Source organism: Danio rerio, chromosome 17, assembly GCF_052040795.2.
Source record: "Danio rerio strain M-AB ecotype USA chromosome 17, GRCz13ab, whole genome shotgun sequence".
NCBI classification, from domain to species: Eukaryota; Metazoa; Chordata; class Actinopteri; order Cypriniformes; family Danionidae; genus Danio; species Danio rerio.
Genome location: NC_141037.1, coordinates 17,073,057 through 17,091,151, shown reverse-complemented (window position 1 = coordinate 17,091,151; position 18,095 = coordinate 17,073,057). Strand labels below are relative to the sequence as shown.

The following is an 18,095-nucleotide window of genomic DNA, read 5'->3' as shown; positions in this document are numbered from 1 at the left end:
TCTCCTCATGGTTTGTTTCATTTTGTGAGCCAACTGATAGTTGTTTGCTTCCCCTTTTTTTCCCTTGCTCTGCTGGCCAAATCTACTACTCCCTCTGCTCGCAGCGGCCCCATGCCCACTATGAAGCATTTTTCGAAAAAATAGACTTGAGGTAGACTTGAACTGAAAGAGGGAGGTCTCATGACCTTTTAAAATACAAAGTGGATCTAGAGTGCTGCTAGGAAAATTTAAAATCCAAATCAAAATAATAAGTCTAAGGTAAAAAAGTAAAAAATATACTTTGTTATCATGGCTATTATTTAAAAAAAACAACACTCATGTACAATTATAATTCTCATTAAAAGCTTAATTTTTCTTAATTGTTTTGTTTTTATACATATATTGTGATGTTTCGTTATTTAAAAAAATGCATGTCAATGTGGTTACAGGTATAGAATTTGTTTAGTCCAGATGCGTTTAATTTCGGGGTGAACTATCCCTTTTAAAACAGGTATAATATAATCTATGTACAGCATGAGGTTATTAATCTATAGTACAGCCTTCTGTTTAAGCCCTTAGCTCATATTAAAAAAGATCTGTGAATGATAATAAATACTAGATATACTCATTATGCTACACATTTAAATAAGCTACCTTTATAATTATCTATTCTGTTTTTCATTCGATGGATATTTATGTCATTCATTCATTCATTTTCTTTTCGGCTTAGTCCCTTTATTATTCTGGGGTCACCACAGCAGAATGAACCGCCAACTTATCCAGCACATTTTTACGCAGCGGATGCCCTTTCAGCCGCAACCCATCTCTGGGAAAGATATTTATGTCATCCACAACAATAGTTTGTTTATTTGTCTTCTTTTTAGATTTTCTGCATGTATTGAAACACATCTAATAGTATACACTACAACCAGGGATGAGCCTGGAGAAATATCCTCACAGAATGTTGGAATTACAGTAACAAGAGTTAGGATTTTTATATGCAACATGGGATTTTAACTTTCTATTTACAGTTTCATAATGAGGTCGCGTCAGAAATGCCATTAGGTTCTGACAACAAAGAAGCAAATTTTAGTCGGAAAGCATTGAATAATGCATCATGCTGCTATTCTTATTTAAAAAAAGAGCATTATGCATTATGCTAGTATTCAAATTCTAATTCCAAACATAGCTTGTGGCTTTTGTTTTTCTGTAATACATAGAATGTTCTCTATAATGTAAACAGCATGTGAATTGTCTGTAGCCGTATTACTGCAGGAAACAAAGCATTTCATTTTCTGTTTGTCTCAGTCCTTTTACTTTACTTGTTAGGTCTTAAAATCTGTTTCTATGCTGTTAAAAAATTGGTTAATACAGTACATTTGGCCCAAAACTTATTATTTCAGTTTAAATTCAATATGTTGCCTGTCATGTCTTTGTAACTGTTTATAAAATTGACTGAAAATTGTTTCCAGACCATTTGATTAACATGGAAAAAGCAAATACATTTACAAACAAATAAACATTTATTTTTTGGGAGATTAAATTAAATAAGCAAATGTAGTAAATCTGACAATATTTTATGATAATGTAACTTTAGGTATTATTATTTGGTCCAAGTTAGAAAAGACAGACTGTAGGTTTTTAGCACATACAGTCGCTCCTTTTAGGCTGTATTTTTATTTTTTGGGTGAACTATCCCTTTTAAAAAGCACATAAACAATGGAAAGTGCATATTCTTATGTGGTTTACCTGCTCTCTAACAGCTCGATCTCGAAGTTTGCGCTCTCTCCTCTCCTGGACCGTGGTCAGATAGTTGACCGCTGCATACTCCAGAACAGAGAGGAACACAAACACGAAACTGACCCACAGGTAAATGTCCACAGCTTTGATGTAGGAGACTCTGGGCATGGAGGCGTTCACTCCAGTGATGATGGTGGACATGGTGAGCACGGTGGTGATGCCTGAATGACATCAGCACATCATGTTAAAAATCTGCAGGTGCCTGAAACCACACTGCATCCGTCAGCCTGAGGCCAAAAGAGCCATCTGTGATAATCTTACCTAATGAAACTCTTGCTGGAACGGCTCTGCGATCAATCCAGAACGACACCCATGACAGCATCACCATCAGCGTGGCGGGAAAATAAGTCTGCAGCAGGAAGAAGAAGATGTGCCGGCGAAGTGTGAAGTTTATATACAGGCGGTTGTACCATCCTGAAGAAAAAACGAGATTCAAGAGTCAAATGTTATCACTAGTGACTTGAGCCAGATTTAAGCATGCATTTTATTGGATTAAATATTAAGATACCAAACTAGCTGCATTTATTTGATCAAAAATATAGTAAACAACAGTAATTTTACACATACAGGAAATATGAATTATGTCATTAAACTCTCACCATTAATTGAAATGTTTTTTTGCTAACTAGTCTCATGTTTTTTGTTTAATGTCAAAAAATAAAATGAAATAAAATTATATTATGTTAGTTTTTCCTCAGCGACATTCTTGCTGTGAGGTGATCGTGCTACCCACTGTGCCCCTGTGATGCCCTATCTTTAGACAACTATAATTCATTCATTCATTCATTTTCTAGTCGGCTTAGTCCCTTTTTTAATGCGGGGTCGCCACAGCGGAATGAACCGCCAACCTATCCTGCACATTTTTTACGCAGCGGATGCCCTTCCAGCCGCAACTCAACTTTGGGAAACTTCCACACCCACATTCACACATACACTCATACACTACGGACAATTTAGCCTACCAAATTCACCTGAACTGCATATCTTTGGACTGTGGGGGAAACCGGAGCACCCGGAGGAAACACACGTGAATGCAGGGAGAACATGCAAACTCCACACAGAAATGCCAACTGAGCCTAGGATCGAACCAGCGACCCAGCAACCTTTTTGCTGTGAGGCGCCGACAACTATAATAACTATGATTATTAATACAGTTTTTCCCAGTGGCTTTGGTGCATTTCTCACAACACTATTTAAATTTGCACAACAGTTAAAGCATTTCTCAAAACAACCAGTCATTTGTGCACATCCTAGAAGCAGTTTCTCATTCCTTCCAACAAATTGCGAATGCTTTTGAAGATACATCAATTGCTTTCATACAACTCTCTGCTGTTATAAAACATTATCATCTGTTTATGTCATGTCAGTCAAAATTAACTAAACTTGAATGCTGATTAGCCATTCCATTTAAAACTAATAGTCCTCATTTCATTACTTGAGTCATTACATACAAAAATGTTAAACTAGTTGTCAAAATCTGTCAAGCTAAATTTATAACAAATTTTAAATCTTTTTCTTTGCTGAAAATGTCTTCTAAATCAAACAATTTCATGAATGATTTACAGACCTGTGTATGTTGTAGGTTCAGTTCCAATATGTACTGCAATATTGTTTACAGTTCTGCACAGCTCTACCCAAAGTGAGTTTCTGTTTGTTGTAAATAAGGGTGTATTTATTCTTTAGCACAATGCTGTGAATAAATTAGAATTGCAAAGAGCAAATGCAGTAAAAATGTGAAACACATATTCAGAGTCTTGTACTCAGATACCTCACTAAATGCAGTGATGTCTAACTTTACTGTAGTTTTCAAATGGCTGTGGAAATAGTACAGAGTGCTGTCTTTGAGGAAGTGTCACCAAAATCTGACTTTTTTGCATTGGAAAACATGTAGAGTAAACTGTCCTAATGAAAACAGGACAAAGCCATTTGACTATCTTGTTCATAAACAATGGTGTCAGGACTTTTCATCTTGATGACACTGACACTTTCATTGACATCAATACTTGCTTTTGAGGAATGAGCTCTCTTTGTGCAAATGTAAAACGTGTTGTGAGAAATGCACTAAAGCCACTGAGGAAACTGTAAATTAAATTAAACTTTTGCCTTTGGACAGGTAGAATATGGTCACTTACAAAATAGGCTTTGCCAAGTACACACAAAAGACTGCATTTCATTGATTAATACTCCAATCTTTATATCTTCATGAAATTTGGCATGCAGATAGACAGATACTGTAGATAGATAGATAGATAGATAGATAGATAGATAGATAGATAGATAGATAGATAGATAGATAGATAGATAGATAGATAGATAGATAGATAGATAGATGATAGATAGATAGATAGATAGATAGATAGATAGATAGATAGATAGATAGATAGATAGATAGACAGATAGACAGATAGATAGATAGATAGATAGATAGATAGATAGATAGATAGATAGACGGACGGACGGACGGACGGACGGACGGACGGATGGACGGACGGACGGATAGACGGAAAGCTTGCAAAATATGAATGACATCTGCTTATAGGTGGCAATTGACTATAACTGACTAAAATAATATATTCCACCATGGATAAATGTAGTTACAGATTTCCTAATTGATAAATGGGCATATGGCCTTAAAATGCTTGAATCCAACTAATGATCACTTGTGGTTTTATTTATTATTATTTTTAAATAATTTATTTATTATTGGGATAACAAAATCTAATTTTTGGCTGCTATCATTGCAGTCTTGTGTGTAATGCTGATTTACTGCTCAAAATACGTCTCATAATATTAATGTCCAAAACATTTGTGGTAAATCATGATGCATTTGAATTTTCTGATGAACGTTTGGATTTTCTATATAATTTAATATAATTTACCATTTCTAAATACATTAAAAACTCAAATCTTTTGAATGAAAAACAGCACAAGCAGACTTTTCAAGATAGGTATTTCCTAAAGAATGTTTATTTTGTAAATTATACAAATATTCATACATTATACATTTTAACACATTTAAACTGTCAAAAATGCTAAATATTTTGAGAAAAGCATGGTTCATTTGGATCTTCTGATGGATAGAAAAGGCAAAAACACAGCAACTTAAATATTTTGTATTTAACTTATACTTCCAAAACAAGTAATTTTTAATAATTGATTTATTTTATCTGTAGACTATTGAAAACAAAAATAGCTTAAAGGGGCTAATAATTTTGACCTTAAAATGGTTTTAAAAAATGTAAAACTCCTTTTATTCTAATAATTCAGGGTTCAACTAATATATATATATATATATATATATATATATATATATATATATATATATATATATATATATATATATATATATATATATATATATATATATATATAAACATAAAGGTTTCAATTATAAAACCCAATCTAAAAAACAGATGCAACAATTTCTTAAACTTCACTGTAAATCTGCCTTAAAGAAGCTAAATAATTTGTGAGCAATGCGCTGGCATCATTTGCTTGAGGTTTTCACTTGCTTTGATATTTAATGTAATAACATTCAAACACTTTTAACTGTGACTCGGGTGTCCAAATCAGTCTTGGGGCCACAGTGCACATTTGAAAGAAATCAACTTGACAAATAATCCCCCGATACCTGTGCTGCTGTAGAAAGCCAGCCGAGAGGTAGTGTGAAACTTCTGTATGAGGAACTGAGACAGAGAGATTTTCTCATCTATACTCAAAGACTCATCTCCATTTTTCCAGTACAGCATCAGATCCTCATCCGTGTAGGCGTCTAGAAAAGAAGCATCCAATTCAAGAAAAACTAACTTGGCAGAGTGGATTGAACATGTGCCGACACTAAAAATAACACAAATTAGTGATTCACACTCACAGCTCTCCAACTCCAAAGAGCAGGTCTGTGAATCCAGGGGGAAGCGGCTGAAGTCCATGTTGCAGGCGGCTGTAACTGTGACCCTAGGCACAACAACCACGTGAAACACAGTTGAAAAATACAGAAAGCCACACATCTTTAGATTTCATCATATTTCTTACAGTTTGCTGAAATATATGGAATTTTCGTATGCCGTTTCAAAGGAATTGGAATCTGTATTGATAATGAAAATTCTGCCATCGTTTGCTCACCCTCATGCTCAAACCTTTTCATAACCTCCCATGATAGATTGGTGTTTAAATGAACAATTAATTAATCAACTAACTTAAAGAGACGGTTCACCCAAAACAGAGATTGTTTACTACCTCTCAAGTTTTTTCAAACCTTAATGAGTTTCTTTCCTCTGTTGAACACAAAATAAGATATTTTTTATAAACCCTCCAAACCTGTAACCATTGACTTCAATAGGAGGAAAAGCAAATACTATGGAAGTCAATGGTTGCAGGTTTCCAACATTTTTCAAAAAATCTTCTTTTATTTTCAACTAAAAAAAGAAAGTTAAACAGGTTTGGAACAAGAGAAAGGTGAGTAAATGATGACAGAATTTATATTTTAGTGTGAACTGTCCTTTTTACTGAATGTCAATAGCACCGTCTCAGGTGTAAAACTTACTTTATGTAGAAAAAATACTTTCAGTTTAATTTTCTTCTTAAATATGCATAGGATATTAAAGAACGTCTGGAGAATGTGAAAAGGGCAAGGTTTACTCATGAGGAGGGCTTCGTTTGAAAGCGTACTGAGACAACCTCTTCAAGGAAGTCTTGATACGCTTTTTTGGTCCACTTTTGGTGCGCACTTGAGTGCGATTGCTACATTCACACCTGCCAAAATGAACCTCACCAAGAGGGAAAACGAACTCTAGTGAGATTCAACCAAACTAAAAAAGGCAGGTCTGAAAACACCCTAAAATAAAGTTTTTAGATGTTAATTTCCGTATTGTTCCTTTTTAGGATATCTATAAGCTAGTGCACACCAAAACAGTGACGAATTTCACATTTAGAAGGCATAAAACTAATATAAACATGTAACTGATTAACGTTTTTTTTTTAACGCCACCTCATACTTCAGTTTCTCATCAAATTGTGACCAATCAAATGCTCTTGAGTATCTGAGCAAGCCCCGCCCCCTTCAAGACACTTCACATTTGATGCGCTTGTGCTCAACCACTCTCACAGGCAGAGCATTGATAAATTAAAATGCTATTGGCTGTTTTATTAAAAAAGGGAGGAGCTAAACTATGTGCCACCCTCTCTTCGTGTTTCGAGTTGAGATTGCGTCAAACGTTGAATAAAAATGCACATTTCAAAGCATTTCACGGGACCTTTAATGGCAATTTCCTTATCATATTGATTTATTTTAACCCTCTTATTCCAGATTTTCAAATACTCTTCTCTCAAATATTGTCCAATGCTAACAAAACAATGGAAAGCTAATTTATTCAGCTTTCAAATTTCCAAAATATGGCTGGTTCTGTGATCCATGGTCACATTTGTGCTGCATCTAAAAAAGAGACACCCTTGGAATGGCAGTAGCTCTGGTACGAAAGCTCCGGCTAAGGATAAAAATGTAAATGCGATGTAAATGTGCTTAGTAATGCTAGTCAAGAACAGCATACTAGAGCCTTTTACTGAAGCGACACTAAGGCCTTCTCGTCTCTTTCTCTGCATTTCTCTCCTCTGTTCTCTGCAGCGCTTGCCCATCATATGTCGGACAATGGAAATAATCTGGGCCAATCCCATCAATAATGACACTTTCCCCGGAGCCAGAACAGTGTCTGAAATTTGACTTTGAACTCAGCGCTAGCCCTTGATTATAGCCTGCACGCAGGTAGCTTGGCCTAATTTTTAACTCACAGCACAAAAAGACAAGGCAAAAACATCACAGGCCAGAAGCATCGTTCTAATTTTAACACCGCAGCAATATGCAAATGCTTAAACCCGGCGACATACTTTTGTTTTTCCAACCACATTTGATTGAAATGAAAGCACATGCAGTACTTGAGTTGCTTGGAGGTGTAATGTAGTAAGAACTGAATTTTTGTATTTCACTTACACTGTACAAAACATTTGCATAACATTTGCATAAATACATTTAAGCGCTATACATATATGCACAGCTCATGTATAATTAAAATTATGATGGTCGACTTAAAAGTCAGACATGTCAGTGTTGATAATGTGCTTTTCTACCTCAGGCTGTAAAGAACGTGACCGTCAGGGAAGACTCTCAGCATGATGTTTTCGGTGGTGGTGTCATGAATAAAAGATCTTTTGGAGTGGACGAAGAAGACGTCAGGAACCCAGATCTTCTTCACCAAGCGGCCGTCGAAAGTCATGCTTTTGTTCGTGGAGCTGGTGAAGGACAAGCGCTCATCCTTCCAGTAGTGGCGCAGATATAATGTCATGGTGAAGTCCTGGACAGATGGAGAAAAGAGAGATTTTACAAATATTTCATTAAAGCACTTGTTTTTTCAACACGCAGAAAGGAGCTTAGGAGCTTAAGATTTGATATTCCAAAAAATTTGCACGTTATTCAAGATGGATTCAATTAATCAAAGTATCATTTATTATGGTATGATAACGTAACGTAATGTGTCCTGAAATTATCATCTGAAAATATTCTCAGATGATCAGATATGTTAAAATGCTTATATTATTATTATTAATAATAATAATAATAAATATTTCTTGACCACCCAATTAACTAATCAGAATGATTTCCGAAGTTTTATATGATGCTGTAAAAATATAATATAATATAATATAATATAATATAATATAATATAATATAATATAATATAATATAATATAATACAATATAATATAATATAAAGTTTTTTATGTGTAACATAACGTTATAAAGCATTTCACTCACTTTTGAAACAAAAAAAAAAAAACTAAACTTTTTTGATTATTCAAAAGCTTTCACTGAGTGATCAAGCCTATTACAGTTAGTATAACCCTATAATTCAGGTTATGAAAGAAAAAAAAAACATCTCAACCTGAGGTTTTCCTTATATTTATAAGATATTACACCAGAAAAAAATAGTTTTTTTTAAAATAAGTGCAGCCATAAACGTAATAACAGCTTAATTTCATACAGTTAATATTGAGCAAGTCACACTTTAGACACAATACTGTCCTTTTTTGCTGACGAAAATAGCTCTGAACAAAGCTTGAATAGAATCAACACTGCATTGTTTGTTCCTGAATGAGTGTGTTTTTGAACAAATCAAGTGAGCCACTTTTAATGAACTAATGAATGGTTTGAATGAATGATTCAATTAATCAATCATAAAAACAGGGACATGCTGCCAGATAATAGTGGTTTTAGATTACTAATTTGTACATGACAAAACTAAACCAATCAAGTTTGAAAAACACTCAAAGACAAGAGCACTCTCAACAAAAACTGTTAAAACATCTTACACAAACTATTGAACAGCAGTGCAGATCTTTTTAAACACAATCTTTAAAGACATGACATTTGTCCCTCCGAAATAGACGAAAAAATTCAAAGAAATTTGTTTTTGCTAATAAAAAGAAATGCTCAAAACAAATACAAGTAAAACAATCCCGTGATATGAATGTGAACAATATACAGCTCTGGAAACAAATGAAGAAATTCATTAAAAAAAATAGTATATCTGAACGTAATGGATTTATTGGGTTTAAGCTAAATATTAACCATTGCTTATTCAATAAAGTTCTAGTAGTTTTTCTTCCAAATAAAAAAAGAAGTCATTTAGAGCATTTATTTGTCAGAAAACGACAAATATTCAGAATAACAGATATAAAATCAGGTCTATCCCATCCAATATTGCTCTAAATGTTGTCAAGTACTGCATTCTTAACTCTTTTGTAAAACATTTGCATTGTGTTGACTAAATACAAACAGAATTAAACAAAATAAATCTGTATTTTTATTGTTTCTTTGTCAAAAAAAAATGCTTTAAACAACATTTTTAATGTAAAGAAATATCTTCAGTAGTTTGCAGAATAAAGCAATTTTCATAACAAGAAAAGTTCTACAAGTAATGAAAATTCTGTCATCATTTACTGTTTTTTCAAAACATGAATTTCTTTTATGTTTAATAGCCTGTACATGTCACAAAAAAGTGTGGACTACAGCTTCAAAAAGACATTGAAGTACCAAAAAAGCAGTTCATACTTTATGACTTATGCAATATTCCAAGTCCTCTAAATCTTACATCTTTTGAAGACTGCAGAACTTTGTGCACAAGTGAGCCACTTTTATTTTTCACTTTACTTTATCTTTGAAATCTTTTCAAGCTAAATGCAACAAGTAATTCTACAGGTCAGAAATTCAGCTTCTGTGAGTATGAACAACAACATGACGAAGAATAAATGATGATGTAAATAAAACAGTATGTAACAATGCTTTGTAATGCATTATAGCAGTGTTTCTCAACCATGTTCCTGGAGGAGCACCAACATGGCATGTTTTGGAGGTCTTCTTTGTCTATCACACTCATTACAGGTCTTTCAGTCTCTGTTAATGAGCATTACAGTAATGAAAATTCACAGGGAAGATGTGATTAATTGTCATAAAATAATGTCGCAGTGATCAAAACCTTAAACATTTTTCATTTACTAAGCAACAAATGTATTACTTTTGATTTGGAGGTCAAATTTGTCTTGAATCTCTAAAGTTTATATGATATTTGCAGATATTTTTTTCACAGCAGCAAGTCAAAGTTGCATACAATTTCCTCACGTTTTTATTTTTTTCAATAGAAAGTCTATGTAACTCTGGATCCTCCATATGACAGCTATGCCTTTCTAAATCTCTCAAGCAGATCATCCCTTCTCTCTTCTTTCTTCTGGTTACATAAGCATAAACATTTGCAGCGGCCAGTAATTATATATGGTCAATAAAAGCCCCACGCAGTTTCTTTGTTGCATCACACAAAGGCCTCTTATAACCAAAAGGGAAACCCAAAAGCATGCGAGCGGAATGACAGAATGGGTGTCATATTCTGTAAAAACAGAAGTAAAAAGAAGATTCGTGATCAAAGATACTGCCATCAGAGACACGAAGAAGCTCTTTTTTTTTGAGGAATACCCTTGTGGGACACAGTCGCTGCAAAACTGCCAGCGATAAATTGGCAAAAAGCAATGGAATTATGAATTATTAGGGGATGAATGTTAGATAATCTGTCAAAGATCATGTCTAGGTCACTTTATTGAACAAAATCAAAAGAAATATTTCTTATTTAAAGTATCATAAGGAATTAGAGTTGCATTTTGATCCTTTGGAATGTGCTATGGCTTGATTCCCAAAGGAGCTTATATTGTACAATTATACACCATCCGGTAAGCTGCACAGCTGTGCACTGCATCTCAGCATGATACTTTTGTTTGTTTTTTGTTTGTTATAGTTTATTGTTGAATGTTCATTTATTGATTTATTTATGTGGAAAACATGATTACATTAGAGTGGTGTGACAAAAATGCTCTTGCGATAAATCTAAAAAACAAGAAATCGTGTTCAATGTACAAACCCTAGTTATACAGTTGAAATCAGAATTATTACGTGGGACCAGATCTTGTCACACGTTTATACCTATCCACGACATTGCCTTATCCAATTAAAATTTGTTCATCGAATATACTGGACAAAAGAGAGATTGGCAAAAATACCTCAAGACGTGGACCCTATATGTGATCGGAGTAAACAAGCACCTGCAGACTTAATACATATGTTTTGGCTTTGTCCATCAATCACTTTTTTTTGGCTATCAATTTTCAAGTGTTTCTCTTCTGTGACAAAGATACACATTGAACCGTGCCCTCTTATTGCACTTTTTGGACTTTTCCTGAGTATAGCAGGGTTATCGAGCTGTACTGCAAAAGCCCCTGAATTTTTAACATTGTTAGCAAGACGTTGTATTGTGTTAATATGGAAACAAAGTTTTCCCCTGAGTTTTGACAACCGATTGTTAGATGCAATGAGCTTTATCCATTTGGAAAAAATCAGGTTTTCAATAAGTAGCAATACTAGGGCTTTTTCTGAAACATGGAACCCATTTAGAATTTCTTTTCTTTTTAGATTTCTTTTCTTTTCTGAGCATGTCAGTATCTCTACAAACAGTCAATCTAAAACATAGGGCCATTCAATTGCAATGCAAACATAATTAGGTGCATCATAAATACCTGAGGATTCATTTTTTGTAATATGGGGTCATTGAAGTATGCGTATTCTGTACGGATGTTTTACTTTTAGTTAATTTATTTTTATTTTGTAATTTATTTATTTTATTTACTTATTCGTTTTTATTTGTTTATTTTATTATCATTAGTATTTTTTTCTTTTTTTCTCTGTTAGATAAATGTAATTTCAACTTGTGTAGAAGGTAGGGATGGGAATGTTATTTGTTTAAATTTCTCTGTATAATTACTTTGTTATTTCTGTAAAAGTTTAATAAACAAACAAATACAAAAAAAAAATCAAAATTATTAAACTCCCTTTAAATTTTTTATTCTTTTTAAAATATTTCCCAAATGATGTTTAACAGAGCAAGCAAATTTTCACAGTATGTCTGATAATATTTTTTTTCTGGAAAATAAAAATAAAAGAAATAAAAGCAGCTTTATATTTTTAAACACCATTTTAAGGGCAATATTATTAGCCCCCTTAAGCAATATATTTTTTCGATAGTCTACAGAACAAACCATCGTCTCCATTAAACAGAAATTAGGGAAAAAATAAACAGAGGGGCTAATAATTCTGACTTTAACTGTACATACTGTAATGTAAACATCAGTAGAGAAATTGTATTTGACCTTAATAATAGACAACAATGTTTCATGGACAAACCATATTGATAGTGTGTGTAGTAAGATAAAGAAATAATACATTTTTTGGGTTGTTTAAGATCTTTTGGTGCATCGAAAAAGATTCTTGAACATTTTTTATGTCTGTAGTCATGAATGTTCAGTAGTATTGTAAGTCTGTATTGTATATGAGTCTGTCTGTATATGAGTGAGTTTAAATAAAAAAGATAATGAACCATATTAAAATCTGTTCAAAGATAGTTGGAAAGCCTCTTTAGAAATTATATGACCTTTCGTATTACAAGAATCTCACAAGGCTGTCAAGGAATATCATTTTAAACCCTAGTCATGTGTTGAATCATGAATTTATACTATTAAAGTCTAGCCGTCGATTTAGAGTTACAAGTTTTAATAAAGTGAAACTTTAAAAAGTCATTTGTACATCAGACTTGGAGATGAATAAGGTCTGTGTAAAATGCTTTATTTATTTATTTATTTATTTATTCTGATGTCTTTGTCTCTTTGTAAGGAGTATTTATCATGCTGTTATGCAAAAAAATCTGACAATCTGACAAGATCTGACAATCTTTAATAATTTAAGTTTTTTAGACACGATTATTTTGTATAGCACACTTCTCACATGGAACTATAGTTTCAGTTTCCCTCAAATTGGTTGGTTTGACACTTAGCATTTAATAATAATTTAACTGTAGTTTCTGTTTGTTTTGTACTTTAATTTTTCATTCTTTTGTTGTTGTGTATTATTAAATAGATTTTTTTTTTTTTTTTTGTAGCGTGATGAAAACCCAAATATGTTTATGTTTGTATATGTTCAATGTAATTAATGGCTACTGGTTGCCTATTTTATATTATTACTTAATACAATTATGAAATATCACTTTTACTCTGTTTTATTTTATCAATGCAGTTTTAAATTGCTATGACTTGCAGTCAGATGAAATTTATTGTCCTGAAAATACGGCACTATAACTAATTTCTATTTTTACTATATATAAATTACATTTCACATGAAAAAATATGAAGCTTATTATTAGGATACTTTTTTCATAACAATTAATCTCAATAAATTCAAATTAATCATTCTCATTTTGAATGAATGAATAAATAAATGAAGTGCAAGTAAAAAGTAAATAAAAATAAGAAAAAGTATTTTACTTGCTTAACTTTTTATTTTATTTAAATAATAATTTTGCAATTAAATTTAAGCAAAAATTCAAAAACACATAACGGACATATTTCAATTGTTCAATAGTTCAAGTCTGAAATGTGCTTAAGAATACAATAAAACAATAAAACTAAAATAAGTTTGCAACTTAAAATAAAATGTTAAATATTAAATAAACTTTTTAAAAAATAACTTCATTTGTACAAGTATATATAAGAAAAAAAAACTTTTATTTAGTTTATCTTAAACAAACATAAATAAATAAACAAGCTATATAGACATGTTATAAAAATAAACAAAGAAAAGAAAATCAAACTTTTATTTAGTTTATCTAAAACTAAAATAACTCCAACTGAAGCTAAATGAAGTAAAAAATAACTAATAAAAATGATTAAGAACACACAAAAGTATTAACTAAAATAAACTAAACTAAAACAATTAATATTAATAAAAACAAGACTGGTACAACAACAACTATTTAAAATAACACAAATGCAACAAAAATTTTAAACAAACTAAAATTAAACAAAAAAGTTTATATTAAATACTAACATTATTCAATAAAAATAATGTTAATATTAAAAACTAGATTGGTAACTCAATCCCTTTAATTAACCCTGGTCCCAATGCAAAGTTATTTTTCTTTTTTTCATACAACCCTTCATTACTCGTTTTGTCAAACTAAACTTCAATTATTTAATGCATGCTCATATGCTTATCATTTAGCACTCATCATGACGTTACGTAAACCACCACATGTGATATCAACAGCAACTGTTTCGGATTACCCACCATGTCAACTTCAGAAATACTATCCAAGCTTTCCACTTGCACATCGACTCCCACTGGAATAGCAGGACCTGAAAACACACACACACACAGACACACACACACAAATTTCAAAAACATTAATCCATTTACACAACCATATTTGGCAACGGAATTACCCCGCTTTCCCCCATACGACCTCTTTTGTATATTTCGTGCATTAATTTTTCATAAAAGCCATTGTTTACGACAGCCTCATACAGACGCAATTAAGCCGGCTGTTCGCTACGACTTCTGTGAGCATCATTAAACACGTCCTGAGATCCGAATCTGTTTGCTTTCCACCAGATCTGCTCACAAAAAGGGCTTAGCAGCTGCTCTGACATCTGACGGATTGTAAGGAACGCTGCTTTCTCAAAGGACGGGCCTTCAACCAGAACCGCAGCTTTGATATCCGACACGGAGCAGCACTTGTAAGGTCTTTTGTAGCGAACGTAAACCCTGGGATTAGTGTAATAGGGCTATCTGTCGCTCAGAAGGTATAAGACATTTAGGTAAATGGGCAGGGGGCGATCGCTACATATGGACGAGGATGATGCGGGAACGGCAGACAGAATCAAAACCAGATTTGCCCCCATGTCCTCGTAATCCCACCAGATTACTGGAGATGGTAAATGGTGGATTAGAGTTTGATGCTCCAAATGATACTGACACCAACTCGAACTTGCCATTACGGGTCACTTAATGTGTCACTCGTATATTAAAACGCATGACTTTAAAGTGCTGGAGAAAAGGCATTTGAGTGGTGCAGATAAACCACCGCATGCTCTTTACGATTCTGCTTATGTAAGATCTTCTTGTATGAACTTGAATGCCGTCAAAGCTTCAAATAAAGAAGGTTTACATGTTCTTTGCATTAAATCGATGTTATAAATCTGTCTTTTCATGCTCTTGAAATGGTTGCGTTTCAGAATGTAATACAAAAAGAAACATGAAGATAACAGTTTGGTTATTATTTACACTCTCATGTTGCTCCAAGCAAGCTTATTTGGATTTCTCTTTTTTTTTAATTTGCTGTACATTTCAGTTTAGTTTTAGTTACTTTGATTAATGATTTTATTAGTTTTGGTTTCGTTTTTGTGTTTTATTTTGTTTTTATACACAGCGTTTAGTTTTGATTCTAGTTATGTCCTTAGTCGACCAAAGCATTTTTTTAAAGTTTGCACAGCTTACATGAACTCTTGTGCAAACCTCTAAGTTATAAAAGTAAAATAATTGTTTAAAAAGAAACTAAAACACAAATTCAATCGTTTAAAACCAAAAGTTATGAAGCATTAAGACAATCTTCTTCATATTAAAGATCAAACATACTGTAAAAGGATCATTAATTTACTTGCACTACCGGTCAAAAGTTTGGGGTCAGTATGACTTTTAAATGTTTTAAAATAAGCTTCTCCTGCTCACTAAGGCTTCATTTATTTCATCAGAAATACAGAACCAATTTTAAAATTGTGAAATGTTATTGCACTATATAATAACTAATCAAAAGTAGTTTATAATTTAATAATTAATTCCAGTGATTGTAATGATGATGATGATGATGATGATGATTATTATTTTCCTTTATTGTTCAAAAACCATATATATTTTTTAAATGCAGAATCTTGCCAATACTTGACAGTATATTTAAATAATGTGACAAGGTTTAATACAGTACGCTGGAGAAAATGGATTTGAGTGGTGTAGATAAATAACCACATGCTTTTTATGGTTTGCTTATGTAATCAAGATCTGGTGTAAACAGTGGGCGAATGGCATCAATCTGGCTGTCATATAGCATCAATGCTTTTCAAATTCACACAACTTTCATATAATGAACTGATCTTCTTGAGATGCACCCTTTTGTCTTTCATTTAAGAAAAAAGAAAATTACAATAACAATACTTGTCGTTTTGTGTCACTTAGAGGAGTTCACTTGCAGAATGAAAGCTTTCTGATAATTTACTCACACCCTTGTCAGGCAAAATTTAAATTCTCTCTTTCTTCAGTCGAAAAGAAATTAAGGCTTGATGGTAAAAAAAAAAATCAGGATTTTTCTTCATATGCTGGACTTCAGTGGTGCTCAATGGTTTGAACTTTCAAACTACATCTTCAGAGCAACTTCAAAGCGCTCTAAATGATCCCAGCTGAGGAATAAAAGGTTCTTACTTAGTTAAACTAAGTTCACTTTCTCAAAAAATAAAAAGAGAGAAAACATTTTATCTTTGCAACCATAATATTTGAAAGTGTCAAGCTTTTAATGACGAATATACTATATTTATATTTGTTTTATACTGTATATAAAGATGCCATGCTTAGGTCAAGTTAAACTGTCGTCCAGCCAACTCGCAAATATAAACAGAAGTTCTTCTGATTGGTCCACTGCTGTAGAACTGACAGTATCTATGTTTTTATTCAAAGATGCAAATTAAATTTATGCGCAAAACTGGAATATATCATAAACATTTGCAAATAAAGTACCATTTCCATTCAATGATTCAAAGAGAGCAAAATCATGACTTCCTGATAAACTGGCACTAAATATCAAAAAGAAAAAGTAAATTAGCTCCAGTAGGAAAAAAACACGGCGAGCCTCAGTAGAAGAAGCCAAAATGCATTGAACACATGGTGGCTTTTGTAGGCGTGAGATGCTCTTTGGTAGCAGACGCTCAAACAGTTCTTGGAGGTAATAATACTGTACTGCTTTGATGACAGAATTTATCTAAGGCATTTTAAAATGACCAAAACAACATTTCAGATGTTGCGCAATGTGGTCGGTCCACTAGTTTGTACATTAATGACATCCCATCATGCCCCAGTTATAATAGAAAAGCAGGTTGTCATTGTACTGTATGGCAATGTGATCCTGTTAAAATCACATGGCTTTAATGCGCATGTTGGAATTTATTCAACAAATTGTGTTTCCATCTTCATTTATGCACATTTTTTCTCACCGAATAAATGTTTATCCTGCTCAGCTGTGCACATAAGCATTTTCAAAATGAATGCACATCTTGGAGATTCTATTTATTTATTTTTTTTATGTGTGAAATAAATGTGTGCATAATATTTTTTTAGAAAAACCTATTTATGAGCAACGTTTTAATTCTTTTAACTTGAAATTCTTAAACTAACTCTAGCTCATTCACATAGAAGTAACAATTGAAAAGCAGCACATTGAACTGTAAAAACACATTCAGTGTGAATGGCCCCTAATTTGAATGAGCCAATTTAAGCTGCATTAAAACTGCGATTTGGAAGTTCAAACCATTCAGCACCACTAAAGCCTAGTTAATGTAAAAATGTTGTGTTTTCCTCAAAAACTACATTCTTTTTGACTGAAAAAAGAAAGATCTAACCGTCTTGAATGACAAGGGAGTGAGTAAACTGTCAGGAAAATTTTATTCTGAAAGCAAACATCCTCTAATGTGTCACATTACTTATTATACTGGAGTAAATGCATGGAAAGTCATGTAGACAAATAACCGTATGCTTTTTTATGATTTTGCTTATGTACTAGACTAGAAATCGTCTTAAGTAAATGCACTGTCCAATGGGTGAATGAGGCTTTTCATCCCACACAAATATTTAAACA

General features: G+C 32.7%; 1 protein-coding gene across 15 annotated transcripts in view; it reads right to left on the bottom strand.

Moving 5' to 3' along the window:
* gabrr2a (gamma-aminobutyric acid type A receptor subunit rho2a) overlaps positions 1-18,095 on the bottom strand; it is a 65,803-nt gene that overhangs the window by 3,065 nt on the left and 44,643 nt on the right. For 14 of the 15 annotated variants that reach the window (XR_015512768.1, XR_015512771.1, XR_015512767.1 and 11 more), the window contains 6 exons: positions 14,486-14,553; positions 7,900-8,123; positions 5,651-5,733; positions 5,411-5,551; positions 2,041-2,193; positions 1,729-1,940 (listed from right to left, as the gene is read on the bottom strand). Coding sequence is in view for 9 of the 15 variants with exons in the window: in XM_087289506.1 (XP_087145632.1) it covers positions 1,729-1,940; positions 2,041-2,193; positions 5,411-5,551; positions 5,651-5,733; positions 7,900-8,123; positions 14,486-14,553 (881 nt within the window). In the remaining 6 variants the exon portion in view is untranslated. The remainder of the gene's footprint in view (positions 1-1,728; positions 1,941-2,040; positions 2,194-5,410; positions 5,552-5,650; positions 5,734-7,899; positions 8,124-14,485; positions 14,554-18,095) is intronic. The other variant, NM_001045376.1, reaches the window with a different exon arrangement.